This window comes from Pipra filicauda, unplaced genomic scaffold (assembly GCF_003945595.2).
Source record: "Pipra filicauda isolate LSUMZ 115617 unplaced genomic scaffold, ASM394559v2 scaffold261_size1826302_pilon, whole genome shotgun sequence".
NCBI lineage: Eukaryota > Metazoa > Chordata > Aves > Passeriformes > Pipridae > Pipra > Pipra filicauda.
In genome coordinates this window covers 708,003-724,193 of record NW_024104378.1, presented here as the reverse complement: position 1 = coordinate 724,193, position 16,191 = coordinate 708,003, and the positions used below count along the sequence as shown (strand labels likewise).

Here is a 16,191-nt window from a genome sequence, read left to right as displayed (position 1 = left end):
TGCCCTGCTGCAGGTGTGGGATCCAGCACCTGGCAAGGTGGTGCCAGGCTCTCCCAGGACATGGTTCAAGCTGCTTCAGCCAGGGCTGGCAGGAGGCTTTGGGTTCTGTCCTGTCCCGTCCTCTCTCCTTTCTCCTCTCTCTTCTCTCCTCTCCTCTCCTCTCTTCTTTGCTTTTTCTCTCTCCCCGCCCCCAGAATTCCCATCTTGTGAGGGAGCACTGCATGACTTTGTTCCTGGACAATTTCCTGCAATTGTAGCTCTGCAGAGGTGCTGGTGTCAGACGTTAATGGGTGCGATGTTAGTCCTGGCAGGTGACAATCAACTGGGGAAATGTTCCCAAAAGTGCCCTGTTTGTGCCATTCCAGCCTCAGTCCAAGGAGCCCGTTGCTGTTGGGGTTGCTGGGGGTCACTTCTCGCAGATATCCCATTGCACGGGTGCTTTCCAGCCTCTGGTCTCAGGAGAGGAGATATTTTTGTTCACCTAAAAGGGCCTTGGCTGCTGTTCCTGATCCCTGTTACAGCTCGTGCCTCCCTCTATTTCAGATGTCAGTTGTTGTTCCAGCCCTGTAACCAGGCAACACACACCGGAGCAGGAGCGCTTTGTACCCTCTAGGTTGGCTCACCTGGGCCAAGGTGTGGCACCGGAGCCAGAGCTGGGATGTCAAACAGCCCTGGGAACGTTCTGACCGCTCTGTCCTTTCTGGTCTGATAATAGCAACTTGTTCAAAAAGTGCGTTTTTTTATGTAGGTTTTTGTAATTTGTGTTGGTCCTGCAAGTGTCTGGGCGTTCAGTGTGGCAAACTGGGGGGAGCAGGGCTGTCCCTGCCTCAGGGTTGTCCCGTGTCCCTGCGCTCTGGATGGAGCCGCAGCTCTGGGAAGCTTTGTGTAGACTTGGAATCTTGCTGTGGGTGAAGAGCAGGAGAGACGTCTCTTTGCTGGGACGTTATCCATTCTAGGCTATTCCTTGCACATGGAACAAGCCATGCTTGCAGCTGCAGGTCCCAACTTGCCTCTCTTGGGGTCAGCCTCTTCTCCCAGGCAACAAAGATAGGATGAGAGGACACAGCCTCAAGCTGTGCCAGATGATGTTCAGATGGATATCAGGAGGAATTTCTTCGTGGAAAGTGTTGTCAGGCATTGGAAGGGGCTGCCCAGGGAGGTAGTGGAGTCCCCATCCCTGGAGGTGTTCAAGGAATGACTGGACTTGGCACTCAGTGCTCTGGGCTGGCGAGGTGGGGGATCAGTCACAGGTTGGACTCGATGGTCTTGGAAGGCCATTTCCAACATATATGATTCTATAATTCCATATGTGATTCCTCACAACACCTCTTACTTATTGGGAAGGTGGCAGAAGCCCGCAATGGCTTTTCCCACATATGAGGGTGCTCTGCCATCCTGAGGCTGCCATCCAAGGATTGGGAGGGGTTGTATCCCCATGGGAAGTGCCTTGCCTTTCCCCCCCGCAGTAGGAAAATCCTTCTGAGATGTCTGACCTTCCTTTTCCTCTCTCCCAACAGACGGTCGATGATGAGGCGATGGCAGCATAAATGAAGATCAAGTAAGGAAGGCAGAACGATGCCCAAGGGTGGGTGTTCTAAAACACCACAGTCAGAAGATTTCTCTCTCAGCAACGACATGGTGGAGAAACAAACGGGGAAAAAGGTTTGTGTTTGGGTTGTCTTCCTTCCTTTGGGAATGCTGCTCCTGGAGCCTGATGTCTCCAAGCCAATGGAGTGTTTCACATGGTGGGAGGTTGCCATGGGCTTTTATCCTGGGAATGACATTGGTGCTCTGCCAGCTCACGGGGTCCATGCTGTTCCTCTGTGGCTGCAGTCCTTCCCAGGAAATGCTATGGCCACCTGGACCCGACTTGGCTGAGCAACAGGAGATGCTTTGGAAGATTCTCTTCTGCAGTACTGTGCATTTTTAGAGGTTTCTTCACTGAGCTGTGGAAGGCCCAAGTGATGCAGTGATGGTGCAAGTGTGTGCTGGGCTAGGGAGGAGCTTCTCCTCCTCCTCCTCCAGATGGAAATGTCGTGTCCATGTCAGGCTCAGCTGGTCTTGCTTCCCCCAGCAGTGTGGGCTGACCAGGGCTCAGCCTGGGAGCTGCTCTGCTGAAATTGCTGCTTCTGGGCTTTATTTGAGGTGTTTGGGTTTTGGTGTGGCTTAATGTGAAGCTACTGAGATGAAATCTGAGTTGAAGTATAAATAAGTTCACACTTCTCTTCATTCCCAGATTCTTGTTTTGCTCTGGGCATGAGCTCTGCCTCCTCTCATTCAGCTTTTCCCCCTCCTCAGTATCAGTCATTTCCAGTCAATAGTTTTGCAGAAATCTGGGTGCAGATTTAAATAAACATGAAAACCTACATCTACCGAATTCTGCTAAGGAAACAGATCTCATCCACTTCCCTTTCATCTCCTTGCTCCAGTTTCTCAGCATTCCCCCAGGAGTTTCTGCCTGGGAGCTGAAGCTGAGCGTGGCAAGCCCCAGCTCCGTCACTTCCCCTGCAATCCCTCCCATGGTGATGGCAGTAACTCCTCGTGTGATTGAGCTCATTTTCCTCAAAACGAGGAAAATGCCAAATAGCCAGCAGGAAAATCCCAGGAAGGATTTGGTTATGGAGCACGTTGGTAGCATCTGCCGCGTTCCCCTTTCTGTGTCATCGTGCATGCACAGGTCAGTGCAGGAGCGTTTGTGGGCACAGCGTGGGACTTCTAGGAGGGAGCAAAATCTGGGATCAGGGGTATTGGAGAGAGAACAGCTGTCCTGGAGCATGGGGAAGATGCCAGCATTTACCCTGGCAAACAAGGATATGTAAATACAGGGCTGGTCTGTGCCGGGTAAGAAGCTTAATGCTGGCGCAGGTGCTTGTGCAGGGAGAGGATCAGTTGGAATATGAATCAGCTCCCATTTTATTTCATCCACTCCCGGCAGCTTAAAGGCTGCGTGTTATTTACAGAGCAGGTTTGTCGAGCGGCGCGGAGGACGCCGGGAGCCAGAGTTATCTCCCGCTGGCTACAGAACTAGGACACAATTTTCTGCCTCCCATTCAGAGGTGTCGGCACAGACCTGCGGAGAGTGGCACTGAGAGGGGACGGGGCAGAGCTTTCTGCTCACTTAATTCTGGCCTTTTCAGAGGAGGAGATTTTCACAGGCTCTTGTCTTCCCAGGACTGAGCTGAGATCCAGCCTGAGTGGCCAAAGGATCCGTTTCTCCCTGTTTCTGGTTCATTCTGCAGCTGAGCTGGAGCAGTGACTCAGGGGAAAAGCACTTCGACCTCCTCCCTGCAGACGCTGTTGTACCTGCCTGTCAGCAGCCACTGCCTTTCATATATCTTGCCTTTGTCAACATGTTCAAAGGCCTGAGCTGTAACTTGGCACACGAGGCTGGATAGGGAGGGCAGAGCCTGAGCAATGCCACACGCAGGGACCCACCAGTGGGCACGGGGAGAGCAAAGCGATGCCACTGCAGTGTTTTCCTCTTAATGTGACCTTAATATCGATAGTTGATTTAGCAATAAACAGACTTTACGTGCCTGGGCTCTGCAGCTCCAGCACTTGCAGTGGGATGGTATTGGGTGCTGGGGGGTCCTGCTGCTGCGGTGGGCTGAGGGCCACAGGGTCAAGGGGAATGGCCTTGAGCTGAAAGAGGGCAGGGTTAGATGGGATATTGGGAAAAAATCCTTCTCTGTGAGGGTGGTGAGGCTCTGGCACAGGCTGCCCAGAGAAGCTGTGGCTGCCTTATCCCTGGAAATGTCTAAGGCCAGGTTGGATGGGGCTTGGAGCAACCTGGTCTAGTGGAAGGTGTCCCTGCCTGTGGAACAAGATGGGCTTGAATGTCCTTCCAACCCAAACCATTCCATGATTCTGTGATCACCAAACTTTGAACATGAGTTCCATGCTTGAACACGCAGCAGCCCAGCTCTCAGGGAAGCCGCGCTTTTCCAGAGGGCTCCTGCTTTGAGGAATAGGATTTCAGCTGCTGCTTTGAGCTGTAGAGCTCATACTCCTGGCTCTCCGCTCCCTGCCCTTCCACAGGAGGGACTTACGAACTAGTGGGATGCAGCCACGAGTGTCTGACAGCACTGAAACCGTTTCTCCCGGGATTAGTGGAGCCCTTATATGGCTGCACTCAGCCTGCCTGGGGCGGGCACTGGCAGCCCCGTGGCTCCTCCTGCTGAGTTCAGGCTAAAGGGTTCTGTAAAAATCTGCATGCCTTATATGAATAATTCTGCTTTCTGGTCTAGATCCACAGATCCCCATAGCAGAGGCAGATTACTCATGGCTTAGCCTGAGCAGGGCTCTGCAGCGAGAGTCAGATCAGTTGTGGAAACCATTTCCTGATGTGCCTGGGACTGCCTGGGTGGTTACACCATGTGCTCGGCGGCTGCCACAGAGCATTTGCCTCTTTGTGACGAAATGCTCCCTCTTGCATAGCCCAAATTGCATTTTTGCTGCAATGGTTGAGCTGAACACCAAACAGAACAACACTTACCCTGGTTTTTGCTTGTAAGAGCTGGCAGAGATTAAAAGAACTGAAGGTTTTTCTCCTTCCTCTTCTCCCCGTTTCAGAAAAGGGAACATAGTCCTTGTTTTTCAGTTCTTCTTGAAACCGATTGGGCTGTCAGGGCTTTCCAGTGCTGTACAAATGAGAACTGGGCTATGTGTCCACCAGAGTCACCTTCTGGGCCATGAAATGGCCCCTGCAGGGATGGGTGGGTGACTTAGATACCGAAGAGCCTACGTTTAGATGAAGAAAATCATCCCATGGTCATCACAGGGTCATGTTTCTTACAGACCTCGGAGCCTGAGGCTCACAGGAAAGGGGCTTCAGCTCCAGTCACCTCCATACTTCAAATATTTCATTGCAGCACTGATAACAACACAAATTCAGACTTTTTGGAACTTTATGTGTGTGTGTGTGTGTGTGGTGTGTGTGTTGTGTGTGTGTGTGTGGTGTACTCTGGTTTTGGAAAGGCTGCAAGGGACCTAGATTTAGGGAATAGTTTGGTTTCTACCACATTCAGTTGCTTTTTGGGTAAAACCGTCCATTCCTTTTTGTAACACAGGGGGATAATGTTATCCTGCCTCTTCTCCCCCTGACAAGACCTGCTCAAGAAATGACCTGCTAGTGCAGGGAAAACCCCACCCTTGGGAGCATTTGTTTTTTTGCAGAGTGGGCTGGTTTGCCCATGGCAGGACTGTGACGTGCGGCATCACCCGGGGCACAGGCCTTGGAGCCCTCAGTGCTCCTGGGCTTCTCCTCCTGGGCTGCCTGGGCTGGTTTTGTTCGTTGCTGCCTAATTTTTACTGACATCACAACTTGAAATGCTTTCAGCTTGTTTTGGAGAACAAAGGGCTCGGGGATTTCCATGGCTGGCAGTGCAAGTCTCTGCATAAGCTCTGGGATGCGAGTCAGGTTCTGTTGGAGCAAGGTGATGGGGCTGGAAATACGGATTCCTTTGCATGGGTTTGTAAATCATAGAGTCCCAGAATGGTTTGGGTTGGAAGGGACTTTACAGCTCATCTTGTCCCCCTCCCTGCTGTGGGCAGGGACACCTTCCACTTCCACGTTGCTCAGAGCCCCATCTAAGTGGCTCTGTCTTTAGAATTCTGCGTCAAAAGGAACCACAGGATTGTTTTTGCTCAGAGAACCAGCCTTTGTCTGTTTTTTATGTCAGAAATGCCCTGAGCAGATTGATATCGGGGTCTGTCGTCCTGATTAAGAGAAACCATTCCATCCCCAGGCTGCAGCATCTCACCCTGGGTGGCTGCTGGGGCAGTTCATGGTGGATTTGTGTTCTAAACCATGGCAGCCAAGAGTGACTTGTGATCTTTGAACTTTTGCAAGTGTAACTCACGGTGGGTTCAGTTACTCATATAGTAAATCTTACTAAGAACATGACATGCCAGTAGGGGATTTCTCGTGTACTCATGGTTGCCGTGTCCCCTTTGCCAAAGCAGCTTTTATTAACACCTACAAAGGGGAACTTGTTGCTGCTGCTGAGCTCTCAACTGTTCTCCATCCCCAGGGCTCTCCTGGCCTAGGAGAGCCCTAACTCTTACACACAGATGTTCATACGAGTTTCTCTTCAATGCCAAGGCCAGGTTGGATGGGGCTTGGAGCATCCTGGTGTAGTGGAAGGTGTCCCTTGCACATGGCAAAGAGGTTAGGATGAGATGAGCTTTGAGGTCCCTTCCAACCCAAACCATTCCAGGATACCGTGATTCTGACTTGGATTTGTTCCATTTGTGAAACCTGATTCTGATGAGTCTGAGCTTTCTTTAAGCATGAGAAGACCTAAAAGTGAAACCAGGTTTTACTCAAGTAAAGGATGACATTCTTCATTACAAAATTGGAAATAATTAGGGAAGTAAAGCTTAAAATAAGAAAAGGAAAACTTTTAGGAATAAGACTCTCCAAGTGCCTTGATGTTCTGCAGGCTACTGCAGGCATCCCCAGCAGGTTGCTGCTTTCCAGGGGGGAGCAGAGTCTGGATCTCCCTTGCTCCAATTAGTAGAAAAGGTTATCGTTGTGCTACTGTACAAATTAATCTTCAAAGCAGTGCTGGGGCTGCTGCCACTTCCTTTGCTCCGTGATATTTAATTGTGCTGAACTTACTGGATCAGCAGCTCCGAGCGTTGGGGCGGATGCAAAGGAAGCGCTGCCTGAGCATGCCCAAGATTCACACAGACAGTTCCAGTGCCAGTCCCATGCTGGGCTCACCCTGCTGTCTGGGAAGGTTTTTCCCCTAGTTCCTCTACTCTCTCCCTCCTCCAAAGTGGAGATTTAAACAACATGGCAATAACAATGGCTTTAAATTTGAGGGTGGTGAGGCCTTGGCACAGGTTGCCCAGAGAAGCTGTGGCTGCCCCATCCCTGGAAGTGTCCAAGGCCAGGTTGGACAGGGCTTGGAGCAACCTGGTCTAGTGGAAGGTGTCCCTGCCTATGGCAAGGGATGGAACTGAATATGTTTAAGGTGCCTCCCAACCATGATTTTATGATTATGACTTTCTAGAATAAGCTGCGTTTTTACCTGTCCTTCCCTTTTTCTCACTCCTGGGTGTGCAGAGATCCTGGACAGCATTAATCCATCAGAAAACCTCCCCGATGTATGAGAGCATCTTCCAGATGCTCCTTGAACTCTGACAGCCTTGGTGCCATGACCACTTCACAGTGCAGGAACCTCACAGACTCATGTCCTTAGTGCTCAGAGATGTCTTTTATCCAAGCAGATATAAGGAAAAGTTCAGGATGTGGATGGCCAGTGTGGTAAAAGGTGCTTTATTTATTTGGTGGCTTTTTTTCGTGACACATACATGTTTTATTTTATTCTTTTGATAATAGAATCATAGAACTGGGACAGACTACAGTACCTGCTCACAACACGACATTCCTGGGAGGTGATGGGAGCTCCTCAGAGCAGCAGCTGGCAGTAGAAGTGGCATCATTTGTTATTCCCAACTATTTTTGTTCACCTCAGAAAAAGCAAGGCAAAAGCATTTCGATCTGGAGGGTTTAAAGGAAATGCTGGAGTGTTTATTTTGGCTGTGGGGACTCAGTCCCGTTGCTCTGGTTCTGAGGCTGGCGCTCGGCAGCTGCTCTGGAGCAGGGCTGCCCTTCCCAGGGCTCCAAACGTGCCTTGGCTCCCTCCCACCACAGAGCCCTGTCAGGCAGGTTTGTTTCTCTTGCTTTACCAAAAAAGGGATTCCCCAGCCCATTTCCTCCGTCCTCACTGGAGCGCAGTGAGAAGAGCCACGGGGCTGTCACGCTGCAAACTGAACCCCTTGGGCTGAGTCAGGGGTTTCTCTTTCGTCTGTGGGTGAAGTCTGGTCTCCAGACAGAAACTTGGGAAGAGGAAGGAGCGACGCATGCAGTGACAGCACAGTCCTGTGACTGCTGGCACCGGGGCCACCTGCCAGGGACAGACAGAGACTGCGCCTCTCTAAACAAGGGATTGCTCTTAGGTTGGCTCCTCCGAGCTCCCGGCCACAGTCTGGCATGATTTAATGTATTGAGGTGCTTGTATTTAATCTAACTCTGCCTCTAAAGCTCAGGGTCTGGGTTTTACTGGGTTATTGAAATCAGATCTGTCACAAAGCCACTTGTGCTGCCCTTGTTGTTGGAGCAGGGGCACAGTGGTCAATCCAGAAGTGCTTGCTTAAAATAATACTGTTCCTCACATACAAAAAACACAAGGGCATGACCTCGGGCTGTGTGTTCCCGGCACACTGAACTCCTGAAGTTTGAGTTGTGAACCAGCTCTCCCTGATCACGTGAAAAATCTCACTTGTCTCAGTACTTGGTAACTTTACCTTGCTCAGGATGTTCCTTCAAAAGCTCTCCCTGCTTCCAAGGAGTTCCCAGCATTTCTGCTTCACATTAAAATCCAAATCAACCTGAATAAACAAGACTGGTAAAAAGCAGGACATGGGTCGTTTTTGTCATGTCGTTTTGTTCAGAAATCCTCAGGTTCCCCCATCCCAGCTTACCTTCCCTCCATGCTCACAGCCAGGCACATCCCCAGCCTAACATAACGTGTTGGCTCCATTTTTTACGTGAATTGGTTGGAATTTGGCACCACACAGCAGCCTCAATTGGCCTTGTTGGAGCTTTTTATCTTGGTGGAGGCTGCGTTGGCAAACCCTGATGCTGGAAATTCACAATATAAAGGAAAGAGGTGCTGTGTGAGGCCAGTGTGGGATTTGGGGGATCAGGTGAACTCAGTCTGGGGAAGAGAATTGTTAATCCGGTCTCTTCTCTTTCCAGGATAAAGATAAAGTTTCTCTAACCAAGACTCCAAAGTTGGACCGTAGCGATGGCGGCAAAGAGGTGAAAGAGCGAGCGACCAAACGCAAGTTGCCTTTCACTGTTGGAACAAATGGAGATCAAAAAGACTCGGATACAGGTACAGAAATGCCGTATTCCACCCTCAAAATGTGAGTGTTGGGGCTGGTGGGGAGCACACAGGATCCAGTGTACAGACAATCCATACGGTAGTGTTGTATCAAGTTTCCTGCTTTTTTTTTTTTTGGAGGAAGAGGATGTGGATAAGGGTTGGATAACTGCTGTGTGCACATCTGGAGCTCAGTGGGTTAAAGCCCTTCTTGGTGCTGTTTCTAGGTGGACCAGGCAGTGGCTGTGTGAGGAGACACCCTTCCTTCAGCTGTTGTCTGTTCTTCCTGTTTCTTACTATCCTGGTTCAGGAACTGTAGCTGGGACAAGCCATGGAGCTGGGCCTGCTCGTGAGAACTTTGAAAATAAGCAAACTAAGCTGAGTATTGTTTAAAAGGAAACCAACAAATAAAATCTGGTCAAGCAGGTCAGTCTCGTGGCAGAAGAGTGGCTGGTACACACCGGTCCTGCCCAGCATGGCTACTCACAGATGTAGAAGGCTGTTGGATTTATGAGGAGTTGGGAAGAGCTGTCACAAAGCTTGGATGTGGAGAAAATAGTGTTGTTTGGTTGTAAGGGACTGGTCTGTGGATTTCTGAGCAGAGGTTTGTGTGGGTCCTTCCTGTACATTCCTAGGAAATCTGTGCTTGGAAATAGTTTTGGTCAGGTAAAATGGTTGTGCAAAGAGATAAAACCAGCTGAAAGTTGGGAATGTGCTTTAAAAGGGTACCGAGGCTGTGTTTTGTGTTGCTCTCTGGTGAGTGTGGGAGGTGTCTCCTTTGGTTCAGAATTTGGGAGGGCAGATTTGGAAGGGCCAGGAGTGCCACTGGTGAGGGCTGTTCATGGATGAGCACACACTGTGACGCATCCTGAGGTTGGCCTGGTGCTTCCATGAGTTTGTGTTGCTGAAGTCCCTGTCTGGAGAGAAAGTTTCAAAAAATTAATTAATTCTGTTAAATGTGATGGCTTTCACAGGGATGAATTTGGGGTGCTCTGGTGTCTCACGTGGGGTGTCACCTTTGGAGGGGAGGTGGCCAGGACGAGGCAAAGCTGATTAACCAGAGCCAGAGCTTCTGCTTTTTGTCAAGGGTGTTTCTGCCACGTTCAATACTTGGTTGAGAATTGAAGGCCAAACTGGCTGCAGGACTGTCTGACCCTCGTGACAGCTGAGACGTCACAGCAGGGCTCCGCCAGCTCGCTTGCCACGGTCCCCAGCAGCAGGGATTTGCTTTTCCGAGGGCTCTGGCCTCTCTCTGGCTGCAGAGATGTTGGAAATGTTTCTGCTGGCAGCAGCGAGAAGGAAACCGAGTGAAAAAAAGAGCAGAGAGCTGCTGGAGAGAGGCTGTAGCTGCTGGGGAGGAGCAGCAGACTGTGACCCCCCTGCCTGGGGGCTCTCGCGTTACCCCTCTGATTTCTGCAGCTGTGTGACTCTTATCTCCGGACATGTCTTCCCCTTCCTCTCCAGAGCTCTTCCCCTTCCTCTCCAGAGCTTGTCCTTCCTGGGGAAGCAGGTGAGCTGAGGGGCAGCAGCAGCCCAGCTCCCACAGGAGACCTGTAGAGGGTTGTGGCACTCACAGGCCCATTGAAAGACAAACTGGGCTCTCACAAAATCTGGGAAAGTGCAGGGAAGGTGTAGGAGACTCTCAGCAACCTGTCTGGTGGGGACTGGAGAGGAAGTGACTCAGCCACTGGGTTGGAGATACCAGCAGGGAGCTGCAGATCAACGTGCAGAGTCAGACTGATGCTTAGCAGGAGCCTGTTCCTCTTCTTTGAGATCATTTACTCCAGGAATCTGATGCTGGATATGGGAAAAGACTTAGTGGAGATAGGAAAAGACTTCTTGGCACCTTGCTCTCCTCTTGCACCACCCCATTGTGACAGTGGGGTGTCTCACACCCGTCTGTTCCTTGGCCTGGCTTGACGTAGAGGCAGGTGGAGACATGTTTGTGGGTGCACAGATGTTGCACGTTCCGGGGTTGGAGGGGTCCCCCCGAGCCTGTGCTGGTGCCACCAGTGGCACTTGGCTGAGGACACACATGTGTGCTGTACACACTGAAGTGTGTGTGGTGTGCAGGACAGGCTTTTGTGTGGAACAAAGGGACTGCCACTGCCATGCATCCACCCCACATTCCCAGAGGAGGGAGAGGTTGCTGCTGTTTGTTCTGCTCTTCAGCTTTGCTCCCAGCCCTCAGAGGAGCGGGATTGCACCATCTCTCTGGCTGACCCTGGGCGGTTTATGTAACGTGGTCGTGCTTCCTGGGCCTGTTCTGTGTGTGTTCTGTGTGTGTGTGTGAGGGGGGGGTGCAGGGATATTCCACAGCCACGTGGAATTCAGATGGAAGGACGTGGGAGCTGGGAGCTAGCACAGCTCTCTCTTTGCCTCTAGTGGGATATTTTTCCTCCTCTTTAAATGTTTAAACAATGGCGTGGATCCTCATCCTGATGTGTGGCAGTGACTCATTTTCCTTAGCACGGTGTGTGTTGCTGTTTTCCCGGACAGCTCTGGCTCAGACTTGACACGGGTGCTCCGATCATGGGGCGAGAAACATCGGAGGTGGGATTGTCTGCCATGGAAGGGCAACAAAACCCATCCTGGCCAGGTGTTGGGCAGCAGCCAGTGCTGCAGGGCAGTTTGAGGGCAGGTGTTAGGAAAAAATTCTGTCCCTGTGAGGGTGGTGAGGCCCTGGCACAGACTACCCAGAGAAACTGTGGCTGCTCCATCCCTGGAAGTGTTCAAGGCCAGGTTGGATGGGGCTTGGAGCAACCTGGGCTAGTGGAAGGTGTCCCTACCCATGGCAGGGGGTGGAACGAGATGAGCTTTAAGGTCCCTTCCCACCCAAACCTTTCCATGATTCTGTGGTGTGGGCCCCAGAGGCGCTGCTGGCCAGCACTACTCTAAGCGTACGGTTTGGGTATGGTTGGTTCAGTGCTAAATCTTTTTAAATAATTTCCTTCAAAATGGTTTCTAGAGCAACAAATCTGGCTCTCGGGTTCCTCAGAGTTAACTAAATAAACTGTCTTTGGGAAAAAAAAATGGCATCAAGCCGTGAACCTCCAGACTGTGCATGTTACAGCTCCAGCACTGTGGGAGCAGCATCTCTGTGCCTCAGACTTCTCCTCCTTCCTTCTCTTTCCCTCGTGCAGCATCTCCCCACATCCACAGGCACTGCCGGGAGCCTACGTGCTGCCTGGCAGCCACCAAACGAGTACAGCCAGCTCTTCTCCCAGCAATTCCAGCAGCTTGGGAGGTTTCCTGCAGCTCCTCATCCCTGTGCTGCACCAAGGGGGGTTCAGGCTTTAAAATAAATTAATATTTGATAATTGTGGTATTAGAAGCACACAGAGAGCGGACAGCAGGGAGAGAGGGCAGTCCTGCTGGGAAGGCACCTGTGGGGAGGTGGTGGGAGAGATGGGCACGGGCGGCTGGCGCAGCGGTGCCGGCGCTGAGCCACGGCTGAGTCATGGGCTGACTCAACGGCACCAGACTGCCGGCGTGGGGCCGGCGCTCCCCACCTCCCCCGGGCTCCCGAGGGGACGGATTCGCACCAACAGGTCCCTTAATGCAGAGTGGGACAGGTAACGCTGCTTGGGGAGCAGCTGTGAGATGCGCGGAATGCAGAATTCCTTATGCCCACTCCTCCTGCGGGTGCTTTCCTTAGCTGGATGTCCTGCTGTCACTTGAGTCCCTTGGCTCGAGGTGCAGCTGTGGTTTCCAGGCCTTTAGTCATCAACAGGGAGAGTTGGGGCTCAGTACAAATCTCTGAGTACACCGAGTTAATTTTGGCTTCCGACAGCTCTCCTTGGGAGCTGGGAAGGCCTGAGCAAGGCTGGGCAAAGCTGGTGGTCTGCAGCAGTGATAGGTGCCCTGCCCCCTCCCTGTGTGCCCCGCTCCCCTCCTGGGTGACAGCTCTTTCTCTGGGTGCCCAGCTCCCTCCCTGTATGTCCGGCTCCCTCCCTGGCTGTTTTCAGGAAAAGAAGGGAGAGACAAACCCCCACCGGCCCTCTGAGCTGCTCTGTCCACACCGACCTTCCCTGGCTCCAAGGTCTCTCTGGGAGCCCAGGGCTGAGCTGGGGGCTTGTGGCCCAGGAGGTGCTGGATGGACGAGGGCCAGTTGTGAGTATGGTTGGCAGGAGCTGGCCTTGGAACTTCAAACTCCTCTCTAATCCCCTGAGGTTGTTACGTGACGCTAATTAGTAGGTTAGAAAATGCTTGATGAATCAGCTGACCCAAACCATCCTTTCCCAGAGCCGGCTGCTGCCTAATGCCTGCAAGTGTTTGAGAAAGGGCTCGTTAGTCCCAGGTTGGGAAGGCTGGCAAGGGAATCCGTGAGAAGCAAATTGCTGGCTTATTAAAAAAGGCATCTGCATCCCAAAGTGTTATTTGTGCCGTTCCCTGTGCTGGCTGTGCTCCGGTGTTTGCAGCTGGGGGCTCTGAGGGGCTGCACTGCATCGGGGCTTTCTTTGCTTGTGTAATTTCAATCCTTTAACTAAAATAGTCGAGGAACTGTTCTCACCTAGCAACAGGGAGAGAGTGAATGTCAGAGCTTCTCCTTTCCTAGCTGGGCTCCATAATGCCGGTACAGTGTGGAGAGCCTGGCACACACCAGCCTTCAGATCACCCTGAGAAACTCCCCGTGTGCAGCAGCCATCTGGGAAGGGCTGCGCAGAAAACCAGGTCGTTTTATGATGGGAGTTGCCATAAATCTCCCTCCTCCCCCCTCGTCACCTCCTTAACATGCAGAGGGAGAGGTTGCAGTGTGCTGTGTCTCTGTGAACCAAAAATCTATCAATGATGGCTTTTTCCTTAATACAAGAGCTTTTATCAGCGCTGTCTGCAGAGTGTCCTGGCCCCGGCTCCAGGAGGGGGAGGGCTGGCCATAGCCTTCCTCCCCAGTCCTCCCTCTTCCAGTTCTTTCTATTTCGTGGGAAATGAACAGTTTGAACCTGAAAATTGGTCTCTCTCAGAGTTATTCTTGTTTAACATGGAGATTATTGTTTCTGATGAAGCCTCTGGGCTCCTCTTGCAGCAGTTTGGGAGCCAGTTGCCACTAGGGAGGAGCTGCTTTTACACATTTAGGCACAACTGTGGGGTCTGGCCTACAGGTGTAGGGAGAACACCTGGATTTGGATCACAGCATTAAACCTCTCTAGTCAAATTATGTTTTAAAATACTGCAGCCAGTGGGGAGCTCCCTGAGGAGCCAGGCTGAGCAGTGGGGATGGTGGGCTCAGCTCACACAGTGACCTGACGTGGTTATAAAGGGGCTTGTTCCTCCTGCCAGCACCTCTCTCTGTTCCTGCCTCAGAGCCAAGGTCTCTGCCATCCTTCAGGAGTGCAGGATGAGGCTCTGGCTTTGGACCTCCATCTTTCAGGTTAGGAACCAGCTTCCTGCTGTACAGGAGTGTCTCAGGGTGCCTTCCCTACTCTTCTGCCAAGGCAGACCCTGCTTTTCTTCTCATTTTGCCCATTGGTTTCCTTTTTGGCACCTGTTTGATAAACCAGATCACCTCCTGGCTCTGCCCCCCAGTCCATCAGCATGTCCACGACCTCCTGGTGCCAAGGTGCCCCCCCAGCACCAGCCCTGGGGTGCAGCCCCCTAGCCCAAGCCGTGTTCCTCTGCATTCCAGGAGTCTCCGTGTAGCCCTGCTCACCCTCCTCACTGAGCTCTTCACCACTGGGTGTTCTCCTGGCCTGTCCTGCTGCCCTCTCTTGTTTATCCACCTGTGCCATGGTGCTGCTTCCCATTCCACGCCACTGCTGCTGGGCTCTCTGCCACCTCCAGCCTTCCCCTCAGCAACCCCAGCCTGCATGTTCTTCAATTCTGGGGTTCCGTGGAGCGTTGGGATATGGTGGGACCATGCTGCTGTCAACCTTTCTACTCCTGAGTCGCTGGCCCACATTGCAGGTGCCCTGTGAGTGTATCCTCAGGCCACGGTGCTGGGCCAGACCTGCTCTTCCCTGCCTTGAGCCAACACGCTCCAAAACGTTTTATGCCCTCCAAGTTCTGCAGCAGGAATGAGTCACTCTTACGCAGGCTGGGCCGGGCTGGGGGGAGCAGAGCCCGCGTGGTCTCAGGGGTGCAGTGCAGTCTCTGTTGCTGTCTGTGCTCCTCTAATTTATTCTTATTGATCTCCTGGTTGTTTGCTTGCTCGGCACGGAAACTGTTGAAAATCCCTGTTTGCCAGTGAGCCGGCACTTGGTGTCTCCATGCCAGAGATGTTCGACGTGAGCTGCTGGTTTGGAAATGGTATTTTTCCTCAGGGTTCCACCTTCCATACGTGTGTTGTCATGTCAGAGCAGTGGAAGCAGATGATTTTTGCATTACAGGGTTCTCTGCATGTGTGGGGAATGAGGAGCCATGCAGCTCCGACATCCCCACGACCTGCCGGTATCTCATAGCACAGGCTCAAGAAACCTTGGAGAGGTTTTCAATCATCGCCCTGTTCTCCTTCCTTCCCTGCTTCTCTCCGTTTTGGATAGGGCCAGGGTTCAGCCTGTGTCTGCCCTGCACACAGAGCCAGCCTAGCAGCACTGAATCCCTCTCAAGCTGCCCTGGGACCCCATGGAGCTGCCAATGCACTTCCAGCAGCCCCGGATTTGTGCTCCCTGTTGCAGCACTGCCCCGAGTCTCGTTTGGGCATGAGAACCACCCTCAGGGAAATGCTCAGACCCGTTTGTCCTGGGAATCTGCTCCTGTTCTGCCTTTGCAGCCTCTCAGGCTCCGTGTGATGAAAGGCAGGAGCAGTTCCTGGCTGGGCTTGGCAACTCTACTCAGAACCTGCTTTCCCCTTTAAGCCTGCGCACGCGGTTCCTGCTGGCGTCAGCGTGAGGGAAGAGCCAAACAGGATCCCCGAATAAAACCAGGGTTGAGGCTGTGCTCAGGAGGTTTGCAGAAGGGCTGAAGCAGCAAACGAGCTGCTTTAAAAATAGCTGCATGGAGGTGTGGCTCATCCCAGGCTCACAGAGCATCCGTGGGCTGCCGTGGTCTTCCGCTGGAATCCATGTGCACAGTCCAACCACTGCCTCTGCCGATGGGCACTGGGGGCTCCCTGTCTGCTCACCCCCTCATACCTTGGGGGTCTGTGCTTATTGAAGGGGTTTGAGTGTGAAATGGGCTTTATTCTGTCTGCTTGAGGTATTTACCCACTGTGAGTTTCTCTCCATTCACTCCATCTTCCTGCAAGCTGTTCTAGAAATGCGTTTAATTAGAGAAGGAGCAGCCTGTGGGAGCTGCCGGCACACGGAACCATTGAGTGGAGATCTCTGTGCAGGGGCACCTTTAAATCTGCTGAAAA

The 16,191-nt window shown here is 52.2% G+C and overlaps 1 protein-coding gene across 1 annotated transcript in view; it reads left to right on the top strand.

Moving 5' to 3' along the window:
- The first annotated feature begins 1,517 nt into the window (after nucleotides 1–1,517).
- ANKRD11 (ankyrin repeat domain 11) overlaps nucleotides 1,518–16,191 on the top strand; it is a 33,670-nt gene continuing 18,996 nt past the window's right edge. The window contains exons 1-2 of the mRNA XM_027719763.2: nucleotides 1,518–1,662; nucleotides 8,771–8,909. Coding sequence (XP_027575564.2) covers nucleotides 1,576–1,662; nucleotides 8,771–8,909 — 226 coding nt within the window. The 5' untranslated portion in view covers nucleotides 1,518–1,575. The remainder of the gene's footprint in view (nucleotides 1,663–8,770; nucleotides 8,910–16,191) is intronic.